This window comes from Amia ocellicauda, chromosome 18 (genome assembly GCF_036373705.1).
Source record: "Amia ocellicauda isolate fAmiCal2 chromosome 18, fAmiCal2.hap1, whole genome shotgun sequence".
Lineage (NCBI taxonomy): Eukaryota > Metazoa > Chordata > Actinopteri > Amiiformes > Amiidae > Amia > Amia ocellicauda.
Genome location: NC_089867.1, coordinates 14,783,073 through 14,810,000, shown reverse-complemented (window position 1 = coordinate 14,810,000; position 26,928 = coordinate 14,783,073). Strand labels below are relative to the sequence as shown.

General features: G+C 49.4%; 2 protein-coding genes across 2 annotated transcripts in view; one reads left to right on the top strand and one right to left on the bottom strand.

Moving 5' to 3' along the window:
• nradd (neurotrophin receptor associated death domain) overlaps nucleotides 1–9,421 on the top strand; it is a 14,166-nt gene extending 4,745 nt beyond the window's left edge. Inside the window, exons 2-6 of the mRNA XM_066690882.1 lie at nucleotides 4,925–5,057; nucleotides 5,246–5,611; nucleotides 6,965–7,211; nucleotides 7,328–7,470; nucleotides 7,676–9,421. Of these exons, the coding sequence (XP_066546979.1) occupies nucleotides 4,925–5,057; nucleotides 5,246–5,611; nucleotides 6,965–7,211; nucleotides 7,328–7,470; nucleotides 7,676–7,989 (1,203 nt within the window). The 3' untranslated portion in view covers nucleotides 7,990–9,421. The remainder of the gene's footprint in view (nucleotides 1–4,924; nucleotides 5,058–5,245; nucleotides 5,612–6,964; nucleotides 7,212–7,327; nucleotides 7,471–7,675) is intronic.
• Nucleotides 9,422–12,596: 3,175 nt separating this feature from the next.
• setd2 (SET domain containing 2, histone lysine methyltransferase) overlaps nucleotides 12,597–26,928 on the bottom strand; it is a 34,929-nt gene continuing 20,597 nt past the window's right edge. Inside the window, exons 5-22 of the mRNA XM_066691286.1 lie at nucleotides 26,028–26,159; nucleotides 25,466–25,594; nucleotides 25,054–25,177; nucleotides 24,222–24,299; nucleotides 23,158–23,255; nucleotides 22,904–23,030; nucleotides 22,679–22,813; nucleotides 22,415–22,543; nucleotides 21,197–22,159; nucleotides 20,636–20,684; nucleotides 20,230–20,461; nucleotides 18,959–19,673; nucleotides 18,134–18,259; nucleotides 17,860–17,996; nucleotides 16,914–17,025; nucleotides 14,328–14,408; nucleotides 13,966–14,067; nucleotides 12,597–13,793 (exon numbers count right to left, since the gene is read on the bottom strand). Coding sequence (XP_066547383.1) covers nucleotides 13,632–13,793; nucleotides 13,966–14,067; nucleotides 14,328–14,408; nucleotides 16,914–17,025; nucleotides 17,860–17,996; nucleotides 18,134–18,259; nucleotides 18,959–19,673; nucleotides 20,230–20,461; nucleotides 20,636–20,684; nucleotides 21,197–22,159; nucleotides 22,415–22,543; nucleotides 22,679–22,813; nucleotides 22,904–23,030; nucleotides 23,158–23,255; nucleotides 24,222–24,299; nucleotides 25,054–25,177; nucleotides 25,466–25,594; nucleotides 26,028–26,159 — 3,631 coding nt within the window. The 3' untranslated portion in view covers nucleotides 12,597–13,631. The remainder of the gene's footprint in view (nucleotides 13,794–13,965; nucleotides 14,068–14,327; nucleotides 14,409–16,913; nucleotides 17,026–17,859; nucleotides 17,997–18,133; nucleotides 18,260–18,958; nucleotides 19,674–20,229; nucleotides 20,462–20,635; nucleotides 20,685–21,196; nucleotides 22,160–22,414; nucleotides 22,544–22,678; nucleotides 22,814–22,903; nucleotides 23,031–23,157; nucleotides 23,256–24,221; nucleotides 24,300–25,053; nucleotides 25,178–25,465; nucleotides 25,595–26,027; nucleotides 26,160–26,928) is intronic.

Genomic DNA, 26,928 nt, shown 5'->3' with positions numbered 1-26,928 from the left:
TGTTTAGAAATGGAACTCGTTACATTTTTCTGTTTTAATTGCGCATTTAAAATGTTTCTTTGCTTTAACCACTAAAGCAAAAAATCGCTTTATTGATTATAATTCACTGACTTATATTGATGTATATGAAGTATTTTGCCAAAACTTGCACAACAGTGTTTTTTTGATTTATTTATTGTTCTTATGGCCAATTGTAATATTTGGTTTTAATGTTTCCACGAAGCTTGTAATGTAATGCATGTCAAATGTAAGTGATACTCCGACGTTTTATTATTATTCCTCAACCCATGAAGAGCGTTTAATTCTTCCATTGAGTCGTTATCAGTAATTGTTGGTATATATTAGACAGAGAGATGGTTTCTTAGGTGGTCTCTGATAAGGAATTCCTGCCTGTTGTGTAGGTCGCACTTCTAGTCTTCAGTTCAGTTTAGGATGATATGCAATATAAGTAAGCTATAGTGCTAAACGCAATTTATTATTATTATTTAGCTCTTGAATTGCCTCTTAATTTGGCAGATTTTTATATTGCTACTTTGTTATTATTATTATTATTATTATTATTATTATTTATTGGCAGACGCCCTTATTCAGGGCGACTTACAAAATATAAGCGCACTACAAAGTGCAAGGATACAGCTCAGTACAAAGGAATCAAACATTACAAATTCAAATTTACATTATACAAAGCGTTTCAAAGCATAATACATTGTACAAATTCTAATTTGCACAAGTAAATACAATAAATTAGGTCTTACATCCTAGAAAGTAAAAGCTAAGTGCAGTCAAGATGTAAGGTCACAGTCAAGGGCTACAGGAAAGGGAGCATAGGGGAAATCCATAATAAAAGTATTAGGAACGCAAGAAGCATGATTAAATGTTGTGAAGTGCTGTCTTACAGGAGAGTAAATGGCTAAATTACAAGTACTGTCTGAAAAGATGTGTCTTGAGTAATCACCAGAAAGTTGGTCAGGGACTCTGCTGTTTTGACTTCAGTGGGAAGGTCGTTCCATCATTTAGGGTTCAGGGATGAGAAGGAGGAAGGAGAGTGGAGAGGAGGCAGAGTTAGCCTTCTGGCACTGGAGGAGCGCAGTGGTCTGGAGGGGATGTATGGAGAGACGAGTGACTGAAGGCAGCTTGGTGCAGTGTGGTCGAGACAGCGGTAGGTGAGGGTCAAAGTCTTGAACTGAATCAGTAAAATCTGTGTCACACAGAGGGAGGTTAATACTTATAATGAATCAGACATTTTCTTTATCAAATGATATTCACAAATTTGTTTTTAAAGCTCTAAGTTTGGAACAGTAACACTTAAGTTTAAACCCTGTCCCCTAGGACACAAATAAACAAAACTACAGATTCGAGTGTTGTTTTGCTGGAGTGAGGCCCGCAGTTTGAGAATTGTTGAATTGGACGCCCTCACTTCCCTACTGATTTACCTCCCCCAGTCTTACTCATCTTTAGAGCTCTCTGTTGGTGTTCTGCCTTTGATCTCCTTACAAGATGACATTTCAGTCAGCAGTGAGCAGCTGCCCTTGAGCCACCCTCACAGCTGGAGGGGGCTGGGGGGGGCAGGGAGCCACCGAGGGCCGTCAGCTCTGGAACTGACACACCAGACACATGCTGAAGCATTTTGTTTCCCAGCTCTCCAGGGGAGGGGGTGGCCCGGGGGTGTACAGTTGGAATGCACCATTAGCTGCCCTCTCTGGCTGCCTATGTTCACTGAAGTTGATCACACTTGGCGCACAACAGGAAATCAGTTCCTTTTAATTTTTAAGCCTTCACTTATATTAGTTTTGATTGTAGATGTATAGGTGTGTGTGTTATATATTTATATGTGTTCAGTCCCTCTGTCCTGCCCTGCAGAGAGTGTGTTTTAACCCTGCAGCTGATTGGTTTACTTCCCCCAAAACAGGAGAGCGTACGCCACAGGGGCCTGTTCCTGTGTGAGGAGGAGTGTGTCCGTAGCTGCGCTGTGCGGCTCTCCAGACTGTCAGCACAGCACAGACCTGGTTTCAGTTAAAGCAGCCCCCTCACTGGCTCCCGGCACGCTGCATATGGCCTTATTTGGCTAGCGGCTGTGTGTCGGTAATGTCAGCAGTCTGGCTCGGCCCGGCACTCCCATGCTGCTCCAGCCCCTCTGAACAATGCTCTCAGGAAGCGATAAGGCAGTCGGTCAGATCCCCACCCCCAAACCCCCCAGGTATTTATAGTAGCCGTCCAGCACTCCCCCTATCTGGGCCTGGGAGTTGCAATCCATCTTGTTTAGTGGTAGGGCAGGGTGTTTACACATGGAGAGGGGAGTATGGGAGAGACTCCACCCCACCTCCGCTGGCTGGACAGAGAGTTTAGGCTGCACACATCGAGAGGCTGGTCTGGTGCTGTGATTAGGAAAGGAGAGATTGAGAGAGAGAGAGATGGAGCAGAGATGGAGCAGAGCACGGTGTCACCTGCCTGGAGAGGTTCAGAGTTGAAGGGTAAAGACATTCCTGGAACCTAAGACTCTTAGTAAGAGCACATGGGCAGCTGTAATTCCTGGAGCCAATGGGATTAAAGAGAGAGGACAGGTGCTGGGAGCCATCCAGTCAGGCGCTGTGCTGGGGTCAGGGGTCAGAGCGGGAGTTTTTGTCGGCGATATCTAACCCAGACTAATGATTTGAACCTCTGAACCCCCAGCACTCAAATACAGCTTCACGATAACTGCAGTAGTAGTCGTACTGTACTGGTCTTACAAGCTGCTGTTGTAATATCCTTCAACGAGGTGTGTTCCAGTATGCACAGACAGACAGCGCTCAGTTAATTAAGGTTGTGTGTGTGTAGCACTGAAACTCTCCAGCTCTCTTGTTTGCGTGTCATTTCTGCAGGTCCTTGGTGTTACAAATTTCCCCTCAGCACTGAAGAGGGGTGAAACCTAGGCTATGCACATCAGCCGTGTCTGTCTCTCTGCACAGCACCAGTGTACTCTGCAGTGTTGGCCTCCACTCACACAATCAGCCCCTGGCTTGTAAAAGCTGGCCTGTGCGTGGGGAGTCTGGTTTCTATTCCTGTGTTTGCAGGGTCAGGGGTGGGGGGGGTGGCGTACAGGGCCCGTGAGCGCTGCGGTCTTGGTGTCGGTGGTGACGGCAGCGTGCCTGTTTCCTGCGCTCAGCCAAGCCGGCTCCTCGGGGAGCCGCCAGCCACAGGCCTCGGGATGAAGGGCCCCTTTGTTTCTGGGGGGAAGGGGTGTACGCTCGGCAGGCCCCGACAGCACCGCGCAGGGACAGGGGAGCTCACTCACCAGCCTGGTGACGGACCGCCTCGGGGAGCAACACAGCAGTGGGGGGGGGAGTTGCTGAAAGTGAGGGAGGTACGGAGGCTGCCAGCTGGGACTGAACTTGGCGAAATGCTGGTAATGAACTCTTGCATTGGTTCAGAAGGCAGTGTTTCTGGTTTCATAGGTTCCTGTTTTGTTGTCTTTAAATGGCCAGTGGTGCTCACCGCAGCAGCCGACTTGCAGTTTTACTTGGTTGTATCATTTACTCGGTGACCTCATCCCCTTATTTTAGGTTGTGATAGCTGTTGTTCATCCTCTCGGCATCCCTGCGTAGCTCTGCACTTCATCAGTGATTTCAGTTTGCATTTGTTGTTGGCCGTACTGCTGCAGACGGGCCCTGGGAACAGGAAAATCCCAGAATGGGTCAGTTCTGCGGGTTCCACTTGTGTCAGACTGAGGAGATTACCTGTGACGCATTGGTCACTCTGGAGCCACAAAATGTCAACCCGGGTCCAATACCACTGCGATTCATTCATCTACTTGTTTATTTGTTTATTCATTCCTTCCTGCATTTTGTTTGTCCCATTTACAGATGCGGGGAATTATTTTGATCTCTGTAATCCCAAGTTTAAAAACAGGATCAGCACGTCAGTCTTGCAGAAGGTGGTTCCCAGTTGCAGATGAATAAATTGCGAGTAATTGCTGCTTTCATGGGGCCCTGGCTGTGAGTGTCTGGTGCAGCAGTTTAACTGGGGAGGCGAGGGGGCTGCAGGACAGGATCTGGGGGAGGGGGGCGGGGGCGCTTCTGCTGTGCGGGTTCACACACGCTCCTGCAACTTCACAGACTTCACAGGGCTCTTTCTTTTTTTTTTTGCTAGTGGGGGGGGCAGGGGGGTTGGTTGTAAGACATCTGTTTGTTCTCATCAGCCCTGCCCAGAGGCAGTGGGCGCTCTTTATAAATATGTGCATATTTAAAATGCCACTGTCAGGGGGTGGGGGGCTGGGTGGAGAGGTGTTAGAGAAGGCGCCTGCAGGCAGGCGGGGGGGCGGGGTAGTGGTGGAGAAAGCCCTGACCTCCACAGACACACCTGCAGGCCCAGGGAAGATCAAAGCACCCCCTCATCCAAACACTGGCACACACGCCAGGCAGCCCTCACTAACTGACACCTCTACCTCAGGGCGCACCCCCCATTTCTCCCTCTTTCCTCTCTTTTTCTCAATCTCTCTCTCTGGGATGAGGCATCACCATTCACACCCACAGCCATTCACACTACAGTGGGATCTGCCAGGACAATATTTGTCCCTTTTTGTCTATACATATTAATTCCTGAAATCCTTCAAAATGAACACTCTTTACAGTACTTCAAACAGCTGCTATATAAATTCTCTTCTCTCTCCTTGTCTTTTGTTGGTTGACATCACAAGAAAACAATTTGTTTAATTAATCAATCAATCAATAATTGTCTGTTTTATTCTTTATCCTGCTGTCCTATTGTTAAATCTTCACATAAGCGAGTAAAGCGCAAAAGTAAAGTGCAAAATATCCAGTTTAAACAAATGTACAGTTTAAATCCAAAACAAGTTTTGGGAATGCAGGTGTTAGTGTCTGAGAAAGGTAAATATCTCCACATACTGTGCCCATCCCACCCCTGACGTTCTCTCTGTTTTGTGTGGCAGGTTGCCGTAGGAGATGCCTGTGCCAGCGGGCGCCTGACAGATGCTGGCGAGTGCTGTGACCTTTGCCCGGCGGGGTCAGGAGTCACCGTGCCATGCGGCCAGCAGAACACCCATTGCCAACCCTGCCAGGCTGGTGGGTACCTTTAATCATCCTCCCAAATCGTACGTTTTAGTCCACAACCTTACAGAGATACTTGCTCACAAGTTAGTAACCACAAGGGATATGAAGCAGAGAGCGTTCCTGTGTCGGAGCAGTCAGGTGGTGTGCGCCACTGTGCTGCTGCTTCTCCCCAGTGACCCCTCCTCTTGTGTGTGTTGCAGGAGTGTCCTTCTCGCTGCTCGGGGATGGCCCCTGCCAGCTGTGCTCCCTGTGCCCGCCCGGCATCGCCGAGGTCGGGCCTTGCTCCCCGACACAGGACCGGCAGTGCGACTGTGGCGACGGCTTCTTCCTGCAGGCGGGGCTCAACAGCTCGGCTGGGATGTGCGCACGCTGCAGCTCGTGCAGGCGGGGGCAGGGTGTGGCACGGGAATGCGGGCTCCTGGGCAACACCGTCTGCAAGCCCTGTGGAGCGGGGTTCTACTCCGAGGAGAGCAGCCGAAAGGAGCCGTGCCGCCCCTGCACCCCCTGCCAGGAGGGCAAGGTGGAGATCCAGCGCTGCCTACCACACTCCAACACCCTGTGCATGGGTAAGAGCGGCCCGCGGTGCCCCCTGCAGTGTCTGGGGCTATATATGTGCGTCAGTCCTGCACATGGTTATGTTGCCCCCCATATGAATTAGTTTGAGTTTGTGTTCCTGAGACTGGAGACGCTGGTCTAGGGTCTGTCTTTTTACCAGCAGAGTTACTCCTCTCCCAGGCTCCAACAGGTAATCTGGCTCAGAAGGGTTTATGCTTTGTCGAAGGGAAAGCGGACAGTATCTTCCCCCCCTCCAACAGTGGTTTGAGCTAAATTGCCATCCTGACTGAAATTGAGAGATTTTGGTGGAGAGTAAAGCAGATCTCGGTGTTCTCGGCAACAAACCCCCTGCCTCCCAGGGCAGCCTGGTAATCCACAAATGGGAGAGGTGTCCCCCACGAGCCGGCACAACAGGGTCACGAACGCTTGACCCCTGACCCCTGGGAAGTAAAAGCAGCTTTCCTTGGGAGTCTTTGATCACAAAATATCCTGTCTCCGGCTGGGTGCAATCAGTGTCGGGACAATGGGGCCTCCTAGCCAGCTTAATGGCTCCCCAGCCACAGTTTAGCAGGGGGAAAAAAATTACAATTCCTGTAATTTAGTGGTTTGTGTTTCAGGGATAATTCACTGGCAGCCCGACCTGATTGAACTTTCAGCCTTTTAAATCTTCCTGTTGTGGGAAAACGCTTATTATTATAATTGTACTTTTACTCCAGGCCTGCTACTATGTGCATGTGTGTGTGAATATGTCTGTGCACAAGTGTTTGTATGGTGATCTAGAATATAGAGCCTAGTTTGAATAAAGAAAGCACAGCGCCATACAAAGCATTATTTCCCAAGCCTACCTGAAACTCAGTCCACACTGTGCTGGGCTGGGGGGACTGTTTACTGAGGGCTGACAGGCAACACTGTCCTGCTCTGTTATTAATCTTTACTGTTTTACTAACACAGTCCCGGGCAGAGTTAAATACGATCCCTCCTCTCACTCAGAGCAGCTCTCAGGCAGCACAGGGTGTCTGTGTATCGGCTAAGGGGCTGTGAAGTGCAGTTTGAGTGTTTAATGGGCGAGCTGCCCGCCCCCCCCCCCATCGGCATATTAGCCGTGGCTCAGCCTCTTCCTAATAAGGGCAGGGCAGCTGGGACCCAGACCAGCAGCTCTCTGCACAAAGCAGGCTTCTGCAGTGTCAGTCACTCCCCAGCCTGCAGCAGCGTCCGTTAGCGTTATTTATTGCAAACCCTGTTTTATGGATTCTGTCACCTTCACTGTTATTGTTATGGATTGGCGGCACTGTCTTACTATTCCAACACAACATTCAGAAAAGATTCCTTATGCATTCTCTCTCTCTCTCTCTCTCTCTCTCCAGATAAGCACCTGCAGATCCTGAATAGGCCAGACCTGGAGGGTGGTCGAGAGTCTCCTCGCCGACAGAATCCCCGGGGTGGGGGGGCTGAGGAGGACGTGGAGGCGGAGGAGGACGGGGAGAACAGCTCTGTCCCCAGCACCCCCAAGTTCACCCCCCAGGAGGAAGGCGGAAACAACATCATCCCAGTGTACGTCTCCGTGTTGGCCGCCGTGGTGCTGGGACTGCTGCTCTACGTCGCCTACAAGTGGTTAGTGTGCGCCGCTGCGGAAATCACAGCCAAGCATGTTACCTCTGACCTCATGCACACCACAATCTATTAATCAGTTAATTTAACGGACCCTCTCTTCCCCTGTGTCCCCTCAGCTGGTCGTCTTGCAAGCAGAAGCGGGCCCTGGCGAAGGCGCGGGGCGGGGAGCTCGCCGGCGCCCCCGAGGGGGAGAAGCTGCACAGTGACAGCGGGGTGTTCCTGGACACTCACAGCCTGCAGGACAACCAGCCAGGCAAGGGTGAGCCCCATACGGAAGCATGCAACACAGCACTGAGCACAAAGCAGAGCAGGCTCCAACACAGCAGCCGAGTCTTGTGTTGTATGGAGGGGCCTGATTTGAAGAAGGTTTTATATATCGCTTTGTGTTTGGAGGTGCCACTGGAATATATATATATATATATATATGACCAGTGTCACTCACTCCCTCACCTCCCTCCTTCCAGGTGCCAAGCGGGAGAGCAAGCGCGACAGCCGGCTGTACCTGAACGTCGCCCCCCAGAGGCAGGAGGAGGTGGAGCGGCTGCTGCAGGAGGCGGGGGACAAGGCCTGGCGAAACCTGGCAGCCCAGCTGGGCTACGAGCAGGAGCGTGTGGACACCATCGGGCGTGGCGAGGACCCGGCTCACACCATGCTGTCCGACTGGGCGGGACAGGAGGGCTCCACGGTGGCGGCGCTGTGCTCCGCGCTGGGCCGCATCGACCGGGGGGACGTGGCCGCCGCCCTCAGCCGCCCCGCACAGGCCAGCTCTGTGGTGTGAGCGCGGGGGACACACGGATGGACAATCCCACTCACTGACGGACGGACATGCAGCGGGGAGAGGGAGAGGGAGGGATTCTGCCACAGTGTCTCTCAGTTTGGCTCCAGCTGGGAACCCCATTGACATCACTTACCGTCACCAGACCTCCAGCCCCGCCCTGCTGCTCCCTCTCGCATCTGCAATTTCACCTGGAATCCGGGGGAAGTTTTTCCCATCTAATAATACGAGGGCACTCTGCAGTCCCCACAGTCAGGCCCGAGGCTGTGCTCTGTCGCTTTACAAACCAGTTATTTTTATTATAGTTTTTGTATGGTTTTTTTCTACATACTTATGAACCTGAAGCTTGTCTGCCAATAACTGCGCTAGAGCAGTGCTGTCGGATGGGAAATACTACAGCTGTACAGACACGTTTTTACTTTTTCTATTTGTGAATATTAAGAGAAAGAATAATACAATGTTGGTTTTGTTTATTTCAGTATTTCTCATGGCTGCCATCACATGGTGTACCAAAGAAAGAGGATGAGAAAAAGGGATTTAAAAATAATATAGAGATATGTATAATTGTATGTACATAAATGTTTTTGAGCTGGATAACTTAAACTGCTGTGATTGGTCATAGTGGGGCTGCCACCCTCCTGATTGGCCAGTCTGGGGCATCTCTGGTCGCTCTTCAGCAGGGTGGCCTTGGCCCTTCCATTAAAATCTGTTCCTATTAATCCAGCAGTATTTAAATGATCTGCATCAAAAGAGTCCCTCAGTAAAGCACAGATTGAAATCATTCACAGGTACAGAAAAATGACTATTGACTATAGTCTGTTATAAAAATCAGATTAGTTACATTTCCATACTTACATTGAATTTAAAGATTAGTCTGTAATTTAATTAACTGAATATATATATATAAGAAAACACTAGAACTTTACTAATACAAACAAACATTGACCATGACATTTACCCAAAACCTTAGGTCACACAATTTAAAAAGACAAAACCCCCAGAGTATAACTGATTCATTTTATCGGGGGTTACTGGCTGGATTGAAAGGAACAGAACCATGTGTGACGCGACATGCCAATCGCCCATCCAGAGAGCGGTGCGTCCCGGCTGGCACTGGGCCGGCTGCTCGGCCCGTTTACAGAGCTCTGGCCTGCTGGGCACTGCCCTGTGCCTTAGTCTCCTTGCATGCAACACAATCAGTCTGCACCTTTACTGCAGGCACTTCCCTCGCCTCCCCTCTCCTCGCTGCAGTCAGTGGGGGGGTGTAGAGCCGACTGTGACTCTGCACACCTTCGCTTTCCCCACATCCCTGCTGTTGTTCGTTACTTTGTTATATATATATTTTTTGTTAATTTTGTCTCAATGTTAAGGTATCTTTTGTAATATTTTTTATCTCATGTTAAATAAAAAAAATATATATAAATTTGGAAGAAAACTTGTCCTTGTTCATTGTATTTGTTTAGAGGGCCAAACGAAAAAGCAGGTGTTGAGCCCTTGCTCTGAAGGCTGGTCCCCAGTACCATTTCTTCACATGACCAGATCTTCTATGCCTAACGGTTTACTTATCTGCTACACTTCATGCACAAACTGATTTGTCCTTTGTGTAGACTGAGCCTGCACAGCGCTCTCGGGCTGTACTTTTGCAAACAGGTGCTCTATTAAATAAAGATGATTAAAGATACGTTATGGGTGACAGTCTGCTAGGGCCTTGGCTTTCTTCTCTCCATCCGTCCTGAACAGGCACACTAGAGTGAGGGATGTGTGGACACTCAACCCAGCCCTCTGTGCCCAGCGTTGCGACCGCAGCAGTGCTCAAGGTTTCAATTAAATGAGTCATGCTTGTGTAATGATGTTGGGAATTATTAAGCTATTATTATATACATTTTTCAAGGGCTTTGGCCAAAACTCCCTATATTTTGAGGAAGAACTCAGAGCTGACTACATAAACAAGATACATGCTGCTCTTCAGACCAACCAGAAATAAGATCGAGTCTCGTCATCTACTGCTAGGCAGACCATGCAACTAGATCTGTAATATGTCCTGCCCCGAAACTCTTGCCAAACAGACTTCTGACGTATAAAAGTGTGTGCCGTTGCAAAAATAAAGCGAAGTGAAACTAACTGGCTGCGACTTTCCTCCCCGAGCAGCTCGTTCTCTGCTGTAAAGCGCTGAAGCCTGGTTCACTGGAATCCGAAGGGTTGCTTCCACCGAAGCAGTGTACCTTAACAATTGTGTTTCACGTTTGTTTGGGCCGCGGTTGTTGTGGCATTTGTGTATTTATCCTAGATATGGGAACAGGGCGGTGACAGGAGTGCAGTTGGAGGAAATGGGCTATTGTTAATTCTACCAGCCCACGGGTGAGAAGAGGCCAGGTTGTGCGACGGCATGGCAAACATACAGGGGCTGGGGGAGGCGGCTCTTGGGGAATGTCAGGTCACAGACTTTCCAAAGTTCCAGTCTTTACTGCTGAGAAACAGCACATTCACCCAGTCTGTTGGGTTCGACTGTTGCTTTTTACATATGTAAAGAGCCAACAGCTTGATTGAGGTCTGCATGTGCTGGCAATTACCCTCGAGAGAGCATTTCTACAGCCCTGCACTGTTCAAGTTAAAGCACAACAGAGTGCACAGCCCACTCTCACCATCCTGGCCTCTCCAGCATCTTCAGAACACACGAGAGACAGACGCACCCACACGCCTGCTAGTGCCACTGAGCGGCCTTCTTCACTAACCTGCTTTAACACGTCTCTCAAGAAACTAAAATCAAGACCTCAATAAAATAAAAAAAAGGTTGCTTTTAGTTTAATTTTTACAAAAAAGTTTATTTTCATTTTTAAAATGTTTTACACTCAGTATGACAATGTCCAGAGAGGAGAGGAGATGAGACTCCTCCATACATAGAAATCTGGGTTTCTCAGTAAAAATAGGAACAGAACTAAAATGACCCAAAAAAAAAAAAAAAAGCAGAGATCAATAAAATACTGTAACTTTAACCTTTAACTAATGAAGGGGCTGAGGGGGAGCAGTGAGAGTGTCAGTCAGTCAACTAACCTCTACAACTAGCTTCAAATAGCTATTCCCTCTTTATTATGATTATTATTACTATAATAATAATATATTTACATTTTAAAACCTGGACCAATAATCTTTCGAATTCTTTGCTTTTTTTTTTTTTGAACACGCAACAAAACAAAAATCAATATATTCACATATATGTCAAAGGAATATAATACATGTGTTGGGAAAGTTTAATGTAGTTAAAAGCAAAAGGAAAGAGAGAGGAACAGACACACAGATGGACAGACAGACATGTAGGAGGTGAGTCTTCTCACAGCTGGTGTTCTGGTGTTGACAAAGATTTCTGACCCTCGATCTCGTTTCAAACGATCGCCCCCAAACCACTCCCCCCCAACCCCAAAAAGGAAACGCACAGAGAACACGCCTGCAGGGCTGCACACTTAGGCCTGTAATGCTGCTTCGAAGTCAATAAATAAAAAAATTAAAAAAACACAATGAACATGGTGCAGGTTTTCACCGGACTGCCAGCGAGTATAATCTACCTCCTGCCTTGTGCACATCCAGGCAGGCAGGACTGCAGACGCCCCACAAGGAGTCACCCAAATAACCCGCCCCCAAACACGCTGCTGCCCACCCTCTACATTCAAGATAACAGAAGAAAACTAATCATTCAACCATCCCTCTTGCCGATCACCCATAATTCCAATACGTGTGTGACCTGCTCTTCGCCGAGCAGTGAGGCGTGCTGAACAGCGTGCAGAAGTACAGTGCCCAGAGACGCACGGTCCCCGGCTCTCACTGGTCGGGTCAGGTCAGAGGCATTGCATTCAACCCCAGTCCTGGAGAGATTCACTAACCAATTCAATTATTCATTTTCTCACTTAAATCCAAGGTTTTTACATTTTATTCACTATGATTAGAGCAGAATGATTACAGCAGACCGCTTCCAAAATGCATCGCAGTCTGCCGAGAAGCATTACAATTCATTCCTGTAATTAGACCGATTTAGCAGAGGTGGGATGCTTGGGGAAAATTACAAAAGGCTGCAGCCTCCCCAGGAAAGGAATCTACAGAGACTGGAGCCCACGTGCCAGAGAGGAAATCGACCTGCACACATATTGACTATTTCGGCATGTATTCTAGAATGCCGAGCATCGAGAACCAGGGCCAGAGCAATTGCAAAATCACTTGTGTCTTCATCTACTTTATTCTATGTCTTTTTACCTCAAACCACTGGGGTGAAATATTGCTTGAGAATTCAATATCGTTTGAAGAGGAAAGAAAAGTGAAAACTATAGAAATGAATGAGTGAGACAGTGTTGGACAGCCCTGGACACAACACACAGCCACTCTATTCTCAGGGTCAAATCCCACGGCATGACCGGAGCAGCCATGCAGAAATGTCCGTCACCATGATGTCTGTACCTGTGTGTATAGCATTGACAACACAGCCCCACCGAGCACGGCTCCGCGAATCTCCAAGACTCCACCCAGACTTCTCTTCTGAGAAAACCAGCAGACAAGATGTTAGGCTTTTAAAAGCTTCAGGTTTCTGATCAAGTAAAATCCTACAAAAACTGATATAAATATAATTTTTTTTTTTTTTTTTTTTTAATTCGAAGACACAGTCCCAAGGTCTTGCCGATGGCACACTCTGGTACCCTGTCCGTTCTTCAGGGTCTGATCCCAATGAGATTTCTATCACCCAGTCTGGCAAGGGGCGGGGCTTCACAAACGCACACAGGCCTGCTGCTGAGGGGGCTGCCAGACGACTTCAATGAAGGGAGTTTTTAAAAGCACCATCCCTATGACAATCCTTGGGCAGAGCCACCCACCGCTCCGAGGCCCGCCGCTGTCTTTTGCAATTCAAACCGGGGGAGCCGTGGCAGGGCACACCGGGAAGAGAGAGAGGGAGTGGGGGGGAGCGCACGAGCTCCGGGAGGGGAAACTGGCCACCGACACGAGAGATCGGCCGAGAACGTCGTCCGAGAAAGTGTCGCCACCCCTGTGGTCGGACACTGGAGGATTGTATTCACAGTTTAAAAGGAAAAAAAGCTGTGCGAAACAGGGTTAGGATAGGTATCCTGATCATAACAGTATTCATCATTATTATACTAATAAAAATAAAATAAAAAACAATCTGAGCAGAGCTAGTCGGTCAGTCACAGCGATCGTGAACCCCACACACTGAAGCGGCCCTGCAGCTGTGTCCTGTGAGAAGCTCCTCACGGGCAGCAGGGGAGCAGAGGTGGAGATGGGGGAGGTCTCTCTCTCTCTCACACTCTCTCTTTCGTTCATTCAGACTGTGAAATGGAACCATGAATCGATGTGTGGGAGGGGGGTCTGCGAGCGAGTGAGGGCCCACGCTGCCCCGAGCAACGGGCTCCTCCATCCGCATGGACCGCCACCGCGCACCTCCCCTCCGAGCACCGCCCGGGCAGTGACACCCGCCTCCTATCTGCATGTCCGTCCGTGTGCACCACGGGCTGGGAGGGGGAGGAAGGGAGAGGGGTTCTAGAGGAGCAGGTTGCGGTGGCCCTGCACCACCCCCCTAACGTGGCGAATCCTGTCCCGTCCCGTCTCGCGGTGAGAGTCGAGTCTCTGGACAAGGACTGCGGCGGGGGGCGCTAGTCCACCTCGGTGTCCTCCTTGGGCCGGTACACAGACCCGAACTTCTGCATGTACTTCTTGATGTACTCCTTGGTCTTGTGCTTGACGTTCTCGTTGCACTCCAGGTCCTCTGGGTTCTTGCAGGATTTCAGCTCTTTGTTCATTACGCCGTGGGTCAGCTGCAACACAGCAACATCACGAATACCAGTTACCAAGTGGTTTTTGAATTATCTTGCAAAACATTTCCCTTATTTACAAAAACCTTTTTATTAAAAATTGACCAACTTGATGCACAGTTTCACTTTTTAAACTCTTTTTTCACTGCACACCATCACCCCAGGGGCCGCTCACCTTCCGGGCCAGGTGCTTGAAGTCTTCCGTGTTGCTGATGCGGCCCAGCTTGCAGTCCGGCTTCCTGTAGGGGTTTAGGCACTGCACGATGAACTGGGACATCTGGGGGAGAGGGAGAAAGGGAGACGATGAAGAGAAAACCAGGAGAGCAGCTCTACCCCTCGGTCACCATCTCTTTGTTCTTTAACTCCGGTTTTACACTATAATGCACTATAACCCACGCAGTTCTAGAGGGAAGCAAATCAGAATAAGCCAAACTAAATGAATTGAATTATCCAGTGGGATCAAAAAGCAGGAGGTGCTGTGGGCACCCCACGAGGAGCCGAGACTGTAATAGGCGGAGAGGAGGGGGGGGATCTCACCTCTTTGCGAAACACCTCTTTGCTCCTCTTCGCCAGCTCACTGGAGGTGTCCGCCTCGGCCGTCTTTGCCTTTGTGGAGAACTGGAGACCAAGAGGACAACAGTGATGAGCATCGGTCCGGAGACGAAGCTCAGAGCAGCTAGAAGCATCTGCTCTCTGAAGCTTAACCACAAAAAAGGAAACTCGTACCGAGACAGGAGACCACTAGTGCTGCCCCTGCGCCTCTTCCAACAGACCCAGATCACATCTAAAAGCAGACTTTAATTACTACTTGTAGACAATAGCTATACTTTCCAGTTATGGTATATTGTTAAATAAAAAACACACCAAAAAAAACAAGAACCTTGTAAAAAAATAACCATAAATCCCATAAGCTTTAAATATTTGCTTTGCTTCCAACAGTCAGTAATTTTCAACCCACAAAAATGCCAACCAAACCAAAGTGCCAGCAGACATTCCCTCACATTGACAATATTCCTCGGGCCGTTCCTTTGTTACATTGACAATCACACAGGCCTCAGTCAGCCAGATCACACCAGGAAAAAACGGACATAAAACGGAGGAGGGGTTTAGTGTGTGGTCTGCATTTCTTAACTTTATCCTCGCATTTATACATGGAAATGTAAAGAGTTATTAGGGCGCTGAAAAAAAACAACTGGACAGACGCACATTTGCATTGTTTTATGCAACGACTTCCAGACTGGCGGCTCTGCTACACATCTAACCATAATCCCCTTTATGGATTCAGGCTGCTCAAGATCTAAGGCAAAAGGTTTTGGCATTCGAAGCGGGACCCAGTGTGCATTTTAAAGGATTATTCCTTTGTGACCCAAGGAGCCAGGAGAGAGGGATGAGGAAGGAGGTGGGGAGGCAGGAACTGCCTGCTTCTATCAGGTGAGCAGGAGGCAAGGAAGCCATCACTGCCCATAGTAGAAACTGCACAGAGCACCTGTAAGCATCCCGGTCCAGTCCATGGCCCGGGCCACTGGATTGGCTGCACTGAGGACTGGCCGAGATGGAGCTGGTGCCAGGCGGAAATGGACAAGACCCAGCAAGAAGTCATGCGTCTATGGAAGCAGATTTACAGACAGCACTGAAGAATGGCTGTAGACTCACACACACACACACACACACACAGAGATGCAGAACAGGAACAACAACACAATCAAAGCCAGGCTGACTCCGCCCTGTTTCTGGCTGCGCTGTTAATTAAAGACAGACCGCACAGCTCTGTACCCAGCGCCCCCCTGCTCTCCCCTCTCTGCACCACATGGGTTACACACACTCTACTCAACACGCACACACGGGTTACTCTCCATCTCTACCTGTACTTATTTTTAATATGTGTAACTGCTTTGCTTGCAGCCCCTACTTGGTGAAGAGACACTGAGGGCAGAGAGGAGGTCACAGGGCAGAATGAGAGAGAGGTAAATGAGAAAGAGGACAAGACAACAATAGACAAAAGAAAGATAAACAAATATATAATCACGGAGATGGTTACCGTTGCAGGGCTCTGGCCCCTGCAAGAGGACATCTGTAACACATTGGCCATGACATCATCTGTGCTGATCAGAAGACAGGATGCTTAAGAAATACCAGCGCGCTCTCCTTTGTGAAGCCGTTTGATATTTATTAAAACAATGATCCACTTCTTTTTTTAATGAAACCAACAATAAATTAATGACATTTGTGTTCTGTGCTCTAATGCCCGAATCACTGCCCTGGGCCCAATTACCATCAAGCACCAGAGGACAGAGAGACGGAGGAGGGAGACTGCAGCACACAAACACTCGCAGACTAATACAAACACACTGACACACACGCCTTGCTGGTGCCGCTGCAGATGTCTGACGATTAGAGAGAAGGGAGAGTCAACCTCCACTTGGGCTGACCACAACGGGGCCAGAAAACCACACATGTCCTCGCGTCACTGAGACCGAGACACGGTGACCAACCATCTACATCTGAATGCAAACACACAAGCCAGGACAGACCTGGCAGAAAGGCCGGGCTGGGCAGAGAGGACACCAGATTTGCGATTGTGTTCTTCTTTTGTTCAGTCGCGTTTTTTAGTTTTTGTTGGTTTTGTTGCTGGTTCTGCCCACTTTTTGAGGTTTCCTTTGAAGTGCTGCATTTCAAAACCTATTAATTTTCCCCAGATTGATTTACATAAAAACTAAATTCTCTGTAATTTTCAGAGAGGACTGCACCCTCAACAAAAAAACAGATAGTATGTGGACAGAAACTAAAAAAAGTACATAAAAAAAATGTCAAAAGGATGATATTAATACTCAATATCAACAACACTTTCTGTACATGTTAAAGACTAAATGTTTTGTAAGCATCTGTATTTTGTTTATATTTCTCCTTTGCAATATTCTGCATAATCCTATGTGATCCTACATGACGGCAGCTTTGGCAGAACTAGTGTATCCCTGTAATGAATCCATAAAGCTGAACTAAATGTTAACACACTGCCATGCGTCTATAACAGAAAGATAGGCCTCTCCTACTGGGGGCTTCCACAGCTCTTCTAGAGGGGTCTTATAACTTGCCTATTAATGGTTTACAGTGGTCAAAGGTTACCTTGGTGGGGTTCTCGTCATACGTGGGCGTCCCGAGGTCCATCTCAGCCTCGTGATCCACGCTGGCGTCATCGCTGCCACCCTCCCAGCACGGGGGGTCCCACTGTGTCTGCCTGGAAGGGGGGGGGGAAGTGTGGGCACAGACACACAAACAACCATCAACACAGTCACTCCGCACAGCCTAGGCAGCAGACACCACAGCGCAGACAGCATCGGAATTGGGTGGCTGCCATAATGTAGAACAGAGCATCAGTTACGGGCAAACCTCTTAAAAAATCTTCTAAATCTTTGGGGGGAAAAAATCCTTCTAAAAAGTTCAGCTTTCTTTAATGGCCTACTTAATCTGGACCTCCATCAGGCAGTTTTAAAAGGAAGAAAATCTTATTCTACATGGAAAAAAACAGATGGAAGTTGCGTTTCTTCACTGCCTCGCTATAACCCGCCACCCCCCTGGAGGATCACAATCCAACATCAGGCGTCAAGAGCCTACATGTGAGTTGCTATCAGGGGCAGTTTTATCAAATGTGCCGCATCAAAACGTCTCCCATGGCCAGGCCTCTCCAATCTCCTCTCCAGGAGGAGGGGCGGACCTATGATAGGGTTACTTATTATTTGATGGGAAAGATTTTTAGAGAAACTTTGAATGGCAGTTTAACAGTAGTTGAGATACGGGGAGTTTTTGCACAGAAACCATAAACCCTCGTGATTAAAGCACCTTACAGCAACAATGTTTAGTTTCATTCAAACCCACAAGACGCCACTCCACCACAAGTACCAATATTACAGCCGCACGCAGGGATGGAGGCGGCTGTGAAAACGTGCTCTGGAAATCGAGATTTCAGGACCAGATTGGGCGAGAAGAGATTGAAGTGCAGTCAGTATGAAGAGACATGAGCTAGAGATGAATTATCTCAGGCAGGGGGCAGGGGTCAGAGGTGAGCTCCTACCTGGTGATGATATGGTAGTAGTAAATTTTGCCCTCAGGGTCACGCGCTGCCTTCCAGTTGACCGGCAGCACGATGGTCTTGGGCTTGGGAGGCGAAGGGGGGGGGAGGTCCATCAGGCTGTTGGACACCATCAGCTCCTATTGGGGGGGGGAGGATAGCACAGTACAACACTATCAGAAATAAGAGTAACCACAACCAGAAGACAACATTTTACAGAAATGTCTTAAGAGTAACCACAACGGCCCTCATACAGGAAGTAACAGCGGTGCCGTACCTGTTGCACAGGCTGGGCCGTGACGATGGTGGTGACCGCGCCCTCCTGCTGCACCACCATGCCCTGTTGGTGGGAACCGTAAACCTGCTGGCCCTGCAGGAAGCTGGCCACCGGCTGGGCATAGCTCTGCAGAGAGACAGCAGGGGGAGACTGAGGACGAGCACTGACACCGGGAGAGGCAGAGAGCGGGGAGACACCGCCACGCCACACACAAACAGGACATTTACAATCACAATCCCTCCAAGAAAAAATTAAATCCTATTTCAAGAAAGCTTCACACTGACGTGACAGCTTTTTGTGGTACAACGCGATTCAGAGTGGGAACGCTGACAGATGGCTGGACACATTTCAAGAATTAATAACAGGCTGTCACTGATCGGCAGCACTGTTTTGATGACAAACTGCTATTGTTGATTGCAGAATAGTGAGCATGGATCCTTTTGCTTTTTTTTTTTTTTGGCTGTTGGGTGCTTTCATCAGGTAGAGGCCGGCAGTCACAGCTGACTTGACAAGCTTTAAACAAGATGCAAATCTTAGGTGATGGATGTGGCAGAACCTACTAATGCAGCCTCGAGGGAGAGAAGTCAGGCAAGGTGAACGGAAGAACCGCTCCCCACCTCAGAGTGTGCCAACACCGGTGCCTGCTGTATCGTGTGGAAGGAGCACTGACACTCAGGGAGAAGTGTACAGGAGGCTACTTCCTGACACTCTGGGGAGTCGCATTTGTGCAAATCCCCCTTCACAGCTAAAAAAAGCTATACACAAATACAGGCCTAAATACACATCAAATGCACAGTGAGTGGGGGAGGAGAGGGAGAGACTCACCTGTATGACGGGCGTGCTGGCCTGCGGGTACGGTGTAGTGATGCTGTACACTGCCTGGCAGGGCTGGCCTGGGTAGTAGATGGCAGTCTGGGGCTGGGCGGACTGGTAGGGCTGCGGCGGGGCCTGCACGGCCAGGGCCTGCTGAGTGCTGGGGTCCCAGAGGGCGTAGCTCTGCGGGGCCTGCACCTGCGGACTGGGCACCTGCGGAGGCACGGAGAGGAGGGCCAGGGCAGGGTCCTGCGGCATGCTGGGCTGCACGTACTGGGGCGTGCTGGGGACTTCCAGGGGTGCAGGCACGTGCTGGACCGCTGAAACAGGAGGGGGCTGGGAGGTGGGAGAGGGCGAGGTGAGGCCGGGCTCGGGCAGCAACGTTTGAGGCTGGGGGGGCGTCTGTTCATAGGGCAAAGTGCCACACATGGGCTCCACTGGGGGGGTGGGCAGGAGCACCTTGCCCGCATTGGGGTTGGTGGGGTCCACGTAGGTCTGGATGGGGTATCCGGGCGGGTACCCCATGAAGCTGGGGTGTGGGCTGGAAGCATAGCCCAGCGGGTCGTAGGTCATGGGAGAGCCCACGGCCAGGGTATGGAGCTGCTGCTGCTTCTGCGCCTCCCGCTGCGCCACCTCCTGCTCGAACAGCTTGCGCCGCTCCTCTGTCGACAGCTTGTTGCGCTCCTTTGTCCGGCCCTTCTTCTTACTGCTGCTGGGGGGGTCGTACCTGAGGGAGAAGGGACAGGGATGGGGGCTCATCTACAGTGCTCTGATTACTGTACAACAAACAGGCATTCTGAGCTACAGTGCCTACAGGACTTATTTCACCCCACCTGGATTTTATATTGCTCAAAGCATAACCTCTTCCTCATTACACAGTATGAACACAATATCAAAATAGTCAGTCTCTAGCAGACTCCGACTTTAAAATCTCTGCATACATCTCCTAGACTTCCCTTGACCTGAACAAACTCTGCAAGTCACATGTAACTAAAAGGCAGCCTGCAGTGCCACCTGTGGGTTGTAAGTGGAATGGCCTTTCTAAATACCTGCCACCCATGTTAATGAGATAAACAATGGCATTACACACCCTGAGGGCTGCAGAGCCTCCAGCCTGGGAGAGCCTGCCTCTCTCCCTTTAATTTCTCATCTCCATGTCTCCGGCCATACCTTCTACTCTTCGACCCATTCTCTCTACCTTCCATTTCACTGTCCTCTTCCCCCCCTCTTTACTCCCTTTCCCCTCCCTCCTCTGCCACAGTTATCCTGTCCCCGTCTCTCACCGGTCATCGCTCCTGCGTCGGCTGCTCTCGTAAGCGGAGGACGGGGGGGAGAGGGAGGATCGGCGACGGCGGCGTTCTGCACTCCGGGGGGTCCTCTCCCTGTCCCGGTCCCGATCTCTGTCCCGATCCCGTTCCCTGTCCCTCTCCCTGTCCCGGTCCCTCTCGCGGCTCCCGGAGGGGGTGCGAGGTGTCAGGGGAGGGTCCCGGGAGTTCGGTCCATCCCGACTGCGCTCTACAAGACCAGGGGAAGAGGAGAGGGATGAGAGTTAACCCACGGCAGCACCCTTAGGGACAAGGCAATCAGAGACGACAACAGCATCTCAGCAAGAATGACTTAATTGGTTTTAAATATACACAACACAATTTGAGCCAGATCAATAAAGCGGAGGAGAGGGGGAGCACATACCAGCAGGTTCCTTTTCCACCTGGCTCTTCTTCGGTATCCTGTACACCTCCTGCAGAGAGAGAGAGAGCGAGAGTCAGTACTATTGGAAATGAAACCAGCTTGTTATGCCTCCAGTTCAAACCTGCAGATCCTCAGTTTAACCAAACTGTGAAAACTCATTGCTGATCTAACTGAGCAAGGGTGCTTTCAGGCAGTCTACAGTCTTGCCTCATAGAGGGACATGTGGCCCTACAAGGCCTTCTAGCTGGCTCTGTCTCAGGAGAGTTTCACACTATTTATTTATTGATTTAACTACAGAAAGAGTGAGGTGTGTGGGATGAACTGCTAAACTACAGAGTAGTGGGCGATATGCCAGGATACCGCATTTACAACTGTGAAGGGGGAGCAGAAGGTTGAGCTCTAATGGGCAACCATGACCCACCAATAAATAATTACATTAACAGGAATGCAAAGTACACATGGTGCTCTAGGAGCTCAGTGCGCCAGGCCGTAGGCGTTGGTTCGGTATACGTGTAAGCAGAGTGAGTGTGCGCTGACTGGGCAGCAGTCTTGGGGTGGTACCTTCAGGTCTTTCCAGCTGTCCAGCAGGCGGGAGGCCATGTCACTGATGTCCACCACCTTGTGTGGGGGTTCCTGGCTACGCTCACTCTCCACGTCTGACACGCCCTCCTCCTCGTCTTGGGAGGGTGTCTCCACGGCCACAGTCTCCGCCGCGCCGATGGTCTCCGGGACAATCGTTTCTGCAGTGGTTACCACCTCTGTTGCCACCGTTTCCTCCGCAGGAGTCAGTTCAACGACCATGGTCTCATCATCTGGGGCAGGGGGAAGACTGTGGGCAGACATCTCCTCCGTTTTGTCAGGGTCCTCCATTGAAGGAGGCAGACCGTCCTCTAGCGGAGAGACCTGCGAGTCGGACTTGGGCTCCTCTGATGCTCCCTCGACCTGGCTGTGCTGTACTCCCCCCTCCGGCACCTCAGCAACAGCCACCCCGGCCTCCTGGCTCTCAGTCCCAGCCTGAGTGCCGTCTGAAACCTCCGGGGGTTCTGAGCTCTCCTGCGTTTCTGGCCTCTCTATCCCGACTTGGCCATCCCCCTCAGCCTGGGGCTCTCCTGTGGGCTCAAGTCTGGGCTGGCTGCTCTCTGCAGGGTCAGCCTGCGAGGAGTCAGCCTCAGCCTCCTCCTCCTCCTCCTCCTCTTCCTCCTCCTCGTCTTCCTTGCCGTCAGAGGCCTTGCTGGCATCGGAGAGCGCACTGTCCATGCTGTTCTCGCTGATGATCTTCAGCCGGCGGTACACAGCCCTCTTGGGCGTATCACTGTCCAGCTCGGGGCCTGGCTTGCTGGGGGGCCCGTCGGGGGTGTTGAGGGGCGTCTGGGCACGGGAAGTGTTCTCGCTGGAGTAGCCGTCCAGCTCCACGGCCGGGGGCAGGGTCTTGCTCTGGGCCCAGCGCTGGATGAAGTGCAGCACACGGCTCTCCTCCAGCATGTTCTTGGTGGAGATGGGGAGCACTGATAGGCTCTTCATGATCTGCAAAGAGAGGGTAGGACACCACACTGATCACTGACCCCATCAGGCCACCATCCACTGCCGCCCTGCTTTAGTTATGATTGGACAAGCATCAAAGCACAGAAAGTACAATAACTGCAGTTTTAAACTAAAATGTATCTGTTCATTTTAAATAGACACTATCTGGACTCAACAGATCTAAATAAGGAACATTAATTAAAGTTAAATTAAAATCATTATAAGTTGTGTCCCACTGCAGGCTCTCGTGCCCCTCACCTCCAGCTGTAGTTTGATGTTGTTGCTGGAGTTGCCCTTGCCCTCAGACAGCTCCACCATGAAGATCCACAGCAGGGACAGCCCGTGGTGATCCAGGAACTGCTTCAGACAGGCTGGGTTCTGCGTGTTCTGAAGAGCACGACAACATGCAGGCAGACAAGCTCGTTACGTTTACACCGATCAAGCTGTGCATTAAAAAGACAATCCATGAACAAATTTAGTTACACCGCAATGTTTTGACACAGAAATGTTATAAGCATTCACCTGTATGAGTTTGAGGCAGGTGAGTTTCTGCTCCATGGTCTCCACCCGCACCATTAGCCGGCACAGAGAGACCACCTGCTTCTCATCCGACAGCCCGTCGCCATTCTCCAGCAGCGCCTCCAGCTCCTCGTCCACCTGCAGGGGGCAGTACAGAGCGCTCAGCATTCAACAGAGAGGCGGGGGAGAGGGAGAGAGACACGGGAGACTGTCGGTCGGCTCACTCACAGAGTCCTTCTTGCGGGTCCGCTCCTTCTTCATCTTGCCGCCAGCAGCGCGGATGCTGACCCGGTTCTCTCCGCCCAGGAACCCGCGGCAGCTGGGCGCCCCACAGAAACACTTCTGGGCCTCCTTCCTGTGAAGGGACAGACAGGCAGGGTCAGGGGTCAGTGCAATCACAGCACAGGACAGGGGCACTGGAGGTGGGAAGGGAGAGAGCTGTGGGCGCCGGGACACAGGGGGTGCCGAGGGCAGAGGCTCACCCGTATCTCTGGAACTGGTAATCGAAGGTGAGCTCGGTGCCAGCAGGAACAGCCTTGGTGGTGAAGAAGCCCACTCTGAGCTGGCCATTTACAGTCCACTGCAGAGAGAGGGAGAGAGACAATGAGCACAATGTCCACCATCCAGACTTGTGCATGTACCCTAAATAAACTGCATCTCTACATCTACACATTTCATATGCGTTTACCAGGCCAAGCAGTAAAGGCCAGTCAGTCTTATCTCATGACTGCGAGAGGCTCTGAAAATTATACCGAGGGGTACAGGGACTCTGCTAGCTGCTATAAAATAACTGATTGCAGGACACTGGGTTTGACTCCTATTACGTGAGTCTGATTAGCTCAATTAGTCTGAGTGGCAGGGGGAACAAGGAGCATTACTGTAATGTGTTTTAATGGTGCAAAGTGTGCCCCTCTCCTTGGCCCTGTTCAACGTAGTGTAGTGCTGACTAAAGAAATCACCCCAGTTTGTTGATGACAAACAAAAAAGCAACAAAAACAAACAGGAACCCGACTCTCCCAGCTCCTACTAATCTGTCACCTAGCAACACCGCCAGAGCCCTGCCATCTCCCTGGGAAACAATGGCTGAGCAGAGCGGAGGCCGCCGGCCACACCGCGGTACTGATCCTGCTCCGGCCGTCACAGGGCTGCTCGAGCCGCTGCAGGGAAGGAGGGCGGGCCATTTACCGAGGACTGGGCTTCTGTTCTAATAATCGGAGAATATCTGCGACCTGGGTTTTGCCGACCCATTTACATAAGCAAATCAAAAACTAAATCTGTACAATTGTGGACACTGATCAGCATTTGACACGTTCACTGCAAAAACACTTGAGCCTCGGAGCAGCCCGGTTTCTGACGATGCACACAGGAGGCCAAGGGTCACACGCAAGGATACAACGGGCTTTTCAAACCTATGACGCTTACAGGTTTCCCTAGATCGTCTATAGATCTGCAGATTCTCTGTTTGCGTGCTTTCAGGGGGTGGGGGATACTGTATATAATCAAACCAAAAAAAAAATAATCATGTCAGTCAATCCCTCTCACACACCTTTTGTGTTTCACAGTTGGGTTCACAGCTGTGGTTCATGAATCGGGAGCAGTTCCCTTTCAGGGTGGCGTCGATGATCTAGAAAGAAGGACAGACGTGCACAAAAAGGGATTACATAGTTACATAGCTTATAGCTACCAGACACTTCACATTACAGACATCAAGCCATTTATCCGAACGATAAAGGTTAATAGATCCAAAACTAGACAAATTAAATGCAATAAAACAAACCATCGCTCAGTAATGTTTCTGGAGGTTCTTCAATAACTATACAAACTTCCAAGCAATGTCTAAAATAGTGGGATTTTTCAGTGACCGAACAGAACAGTACAGTACCAAACTGCCCTCGGCACCCTGCTGTGCCCACTGGCCGTCCTCGTCCACTTCCATTGGTTATCATTCCAAGCTCATCCCACCCACCCCAAAATTAAATAAATTACAACAGAGATCCAGCTTTCCTCCTTTAACCCCTTTAACCTCTGAAACATTCTAGAACACTCCTGTAGATTCCCAAGAATTGGTCAAAATTGGCTGGAGATTCTACCCAGATTTTATTTAAATTATCATAATTAAAACATTTTTAAATTTTAAATGAAACTAACCTTGACAGTTTTTATGAAGTAGAAATAAATAGTTTACACAAACATCTTCCATTTCAAATGTCATCAAATCTTTCCAATAAATTATATTTTGAGTTTTTTTCCATGCAGAAATATTGCTTTAACATTTCTTGGCAGCCATTTAAAAAAATTAAAAAATTGCCACACATTCTCAGTACGAGGAGGACCGGCTGACACACCCTTCCATCTCCCTCTGTGTCCCTCTTGCTCACCTCATTGTTTTTCAGGGCCATGAAGTAGTAGTGGATGTTCTTGCTGCGTGCGTACTCCTTAACACGGGTCTTGAACTCCTTGTGGTCCAGCACCTCTCCACAGTACTCCAGAACAAAGGTGTTCCTGGATCCGGGATGGTGGGGTGGGGGGCATTATATTAGTCAGAAATTCAGAAGAAATCATTCATTTCTTAAAGGATCCCTCGATCAACACGGAGACAACACTGAGATGATATTCATTTACATCAAGATATGCCCCCCCCCCCACGTCATCCTCTAGTCCCTAATCCCACCACTCCCAGGACCACGGAAGATTCCAACCTATCAGTCCCTCTCCCCCCACAACCTAGCTACACTCAAAATTCCCATATCCCCCGCCGCCCGCCGCCCACGGCCCTAGCTCTGCACTCACGGTGTCAGGTCCCTTGCCGCCCGCAGACCCCAGCCTTTACTCTCCGTCAGGATGACCTCAAAGTCTGCATGCTGCTTGCGCTGGAATCGCCGGTTCGAGCAGTAAGCCCCGTTAGGACACCGCGAGGAACTGCAGAGACAATTGTCCAATAGAGGGAGAGCGAGAGGGAGAATACAGTGAGGGAGAGCACTGGAATTAAAGATGATATTCCCTGACTCTTGCTCTACTATGTTTTTTTAAATGTCTTTTTAAATTGGGTAGGGGTGTCTGCAAAGAAATAAATACTATTATGAATAATAATTGGTACAATATTAAATATATCCCAATGAAGATCTCTGGTAGATCGAAACATTGCTAAAAACCTGTGAAGCATGGGCTAAATAAATACTTTTTCTTTTTTGGAGCTGTAGTAAGTGTGCGGGTATTTCTTTTTATTCTACACAATAGACAAGTAAGAATGATAATAAAGATAGTGTTCAGGGCAGTGGAGGGCTTAATGCCCAGTCAATAAACAAACAATTTTCAAAACTTAATTGCAACATTAATCCACAAGAAAACTCACCACTCGATCATGAGCAGACGGTTGAGACAGTCCTCCCCACAGGCCATCGCCCCCTGCATGCGCTCCTCCTTCGTCAGTACCGCACACTCGCACTGCATGCGCTTAATATCCCGGTGAGACTTACTCTTCTTCCTAGTACACAGAGAGAGTGTGAAACAAATAATGAACAATCTCTGGTACAATGTTAATTTCTGTGTTTGTTTTGCATTTTGTTCTGCACTATTATACAGGCACACACATACTGTGTAGTTGTGTAGGTGGGATCACAATATTTATCCTCAGTTTAAAGCTCACCCAGCTTCACTACCTCTGAGAATTAACAGAAGCCTCCATTCACTAGCCAGGCTGTATTTGGTTGCGATAAATCCCACTTACAAGGCCAACACCCCAATTTTAAATGAAGTACGTTTCCTTCCACAATCATTAAGAGTAGTCAGATTGCTGGAGACCATTCTCGACAGAAAAAGCAGACCTTTGAGTCATAAATCTGCATTTTCAAAATGAGTCTCCAATTTAAAACTCCCTCTTCAATGCATTCAATCTATGGGAACTGGATTCTGTTCTTCCTAATTCAGAAATAACGTCTTAGAAAAAACAATACAGGAACCAAATGCGAAAGTGCTTAAGTCAGTCTCCAGCTGAAAAACTGCCAGCAGTACTGCAGACCCCGGCTGCAGGAGCGTAACTCAATAACAGTCTCGGGTCTCACAGCTTTCTAATAAAAGGGCCGGAATTCAAACAAAAACCAGCATTAACGAAAATAATATTGTTCTGAATCATATTGACAAAGGCTGGCGGATTCATTCAAGTAATGGAAAATTCAGTTCCCCTCTTATGAAACACAGCCCTTTGTTAAGGCGACTACAAAGGATTTTTATAGTTATGTGGCAGAAGCTCAGCA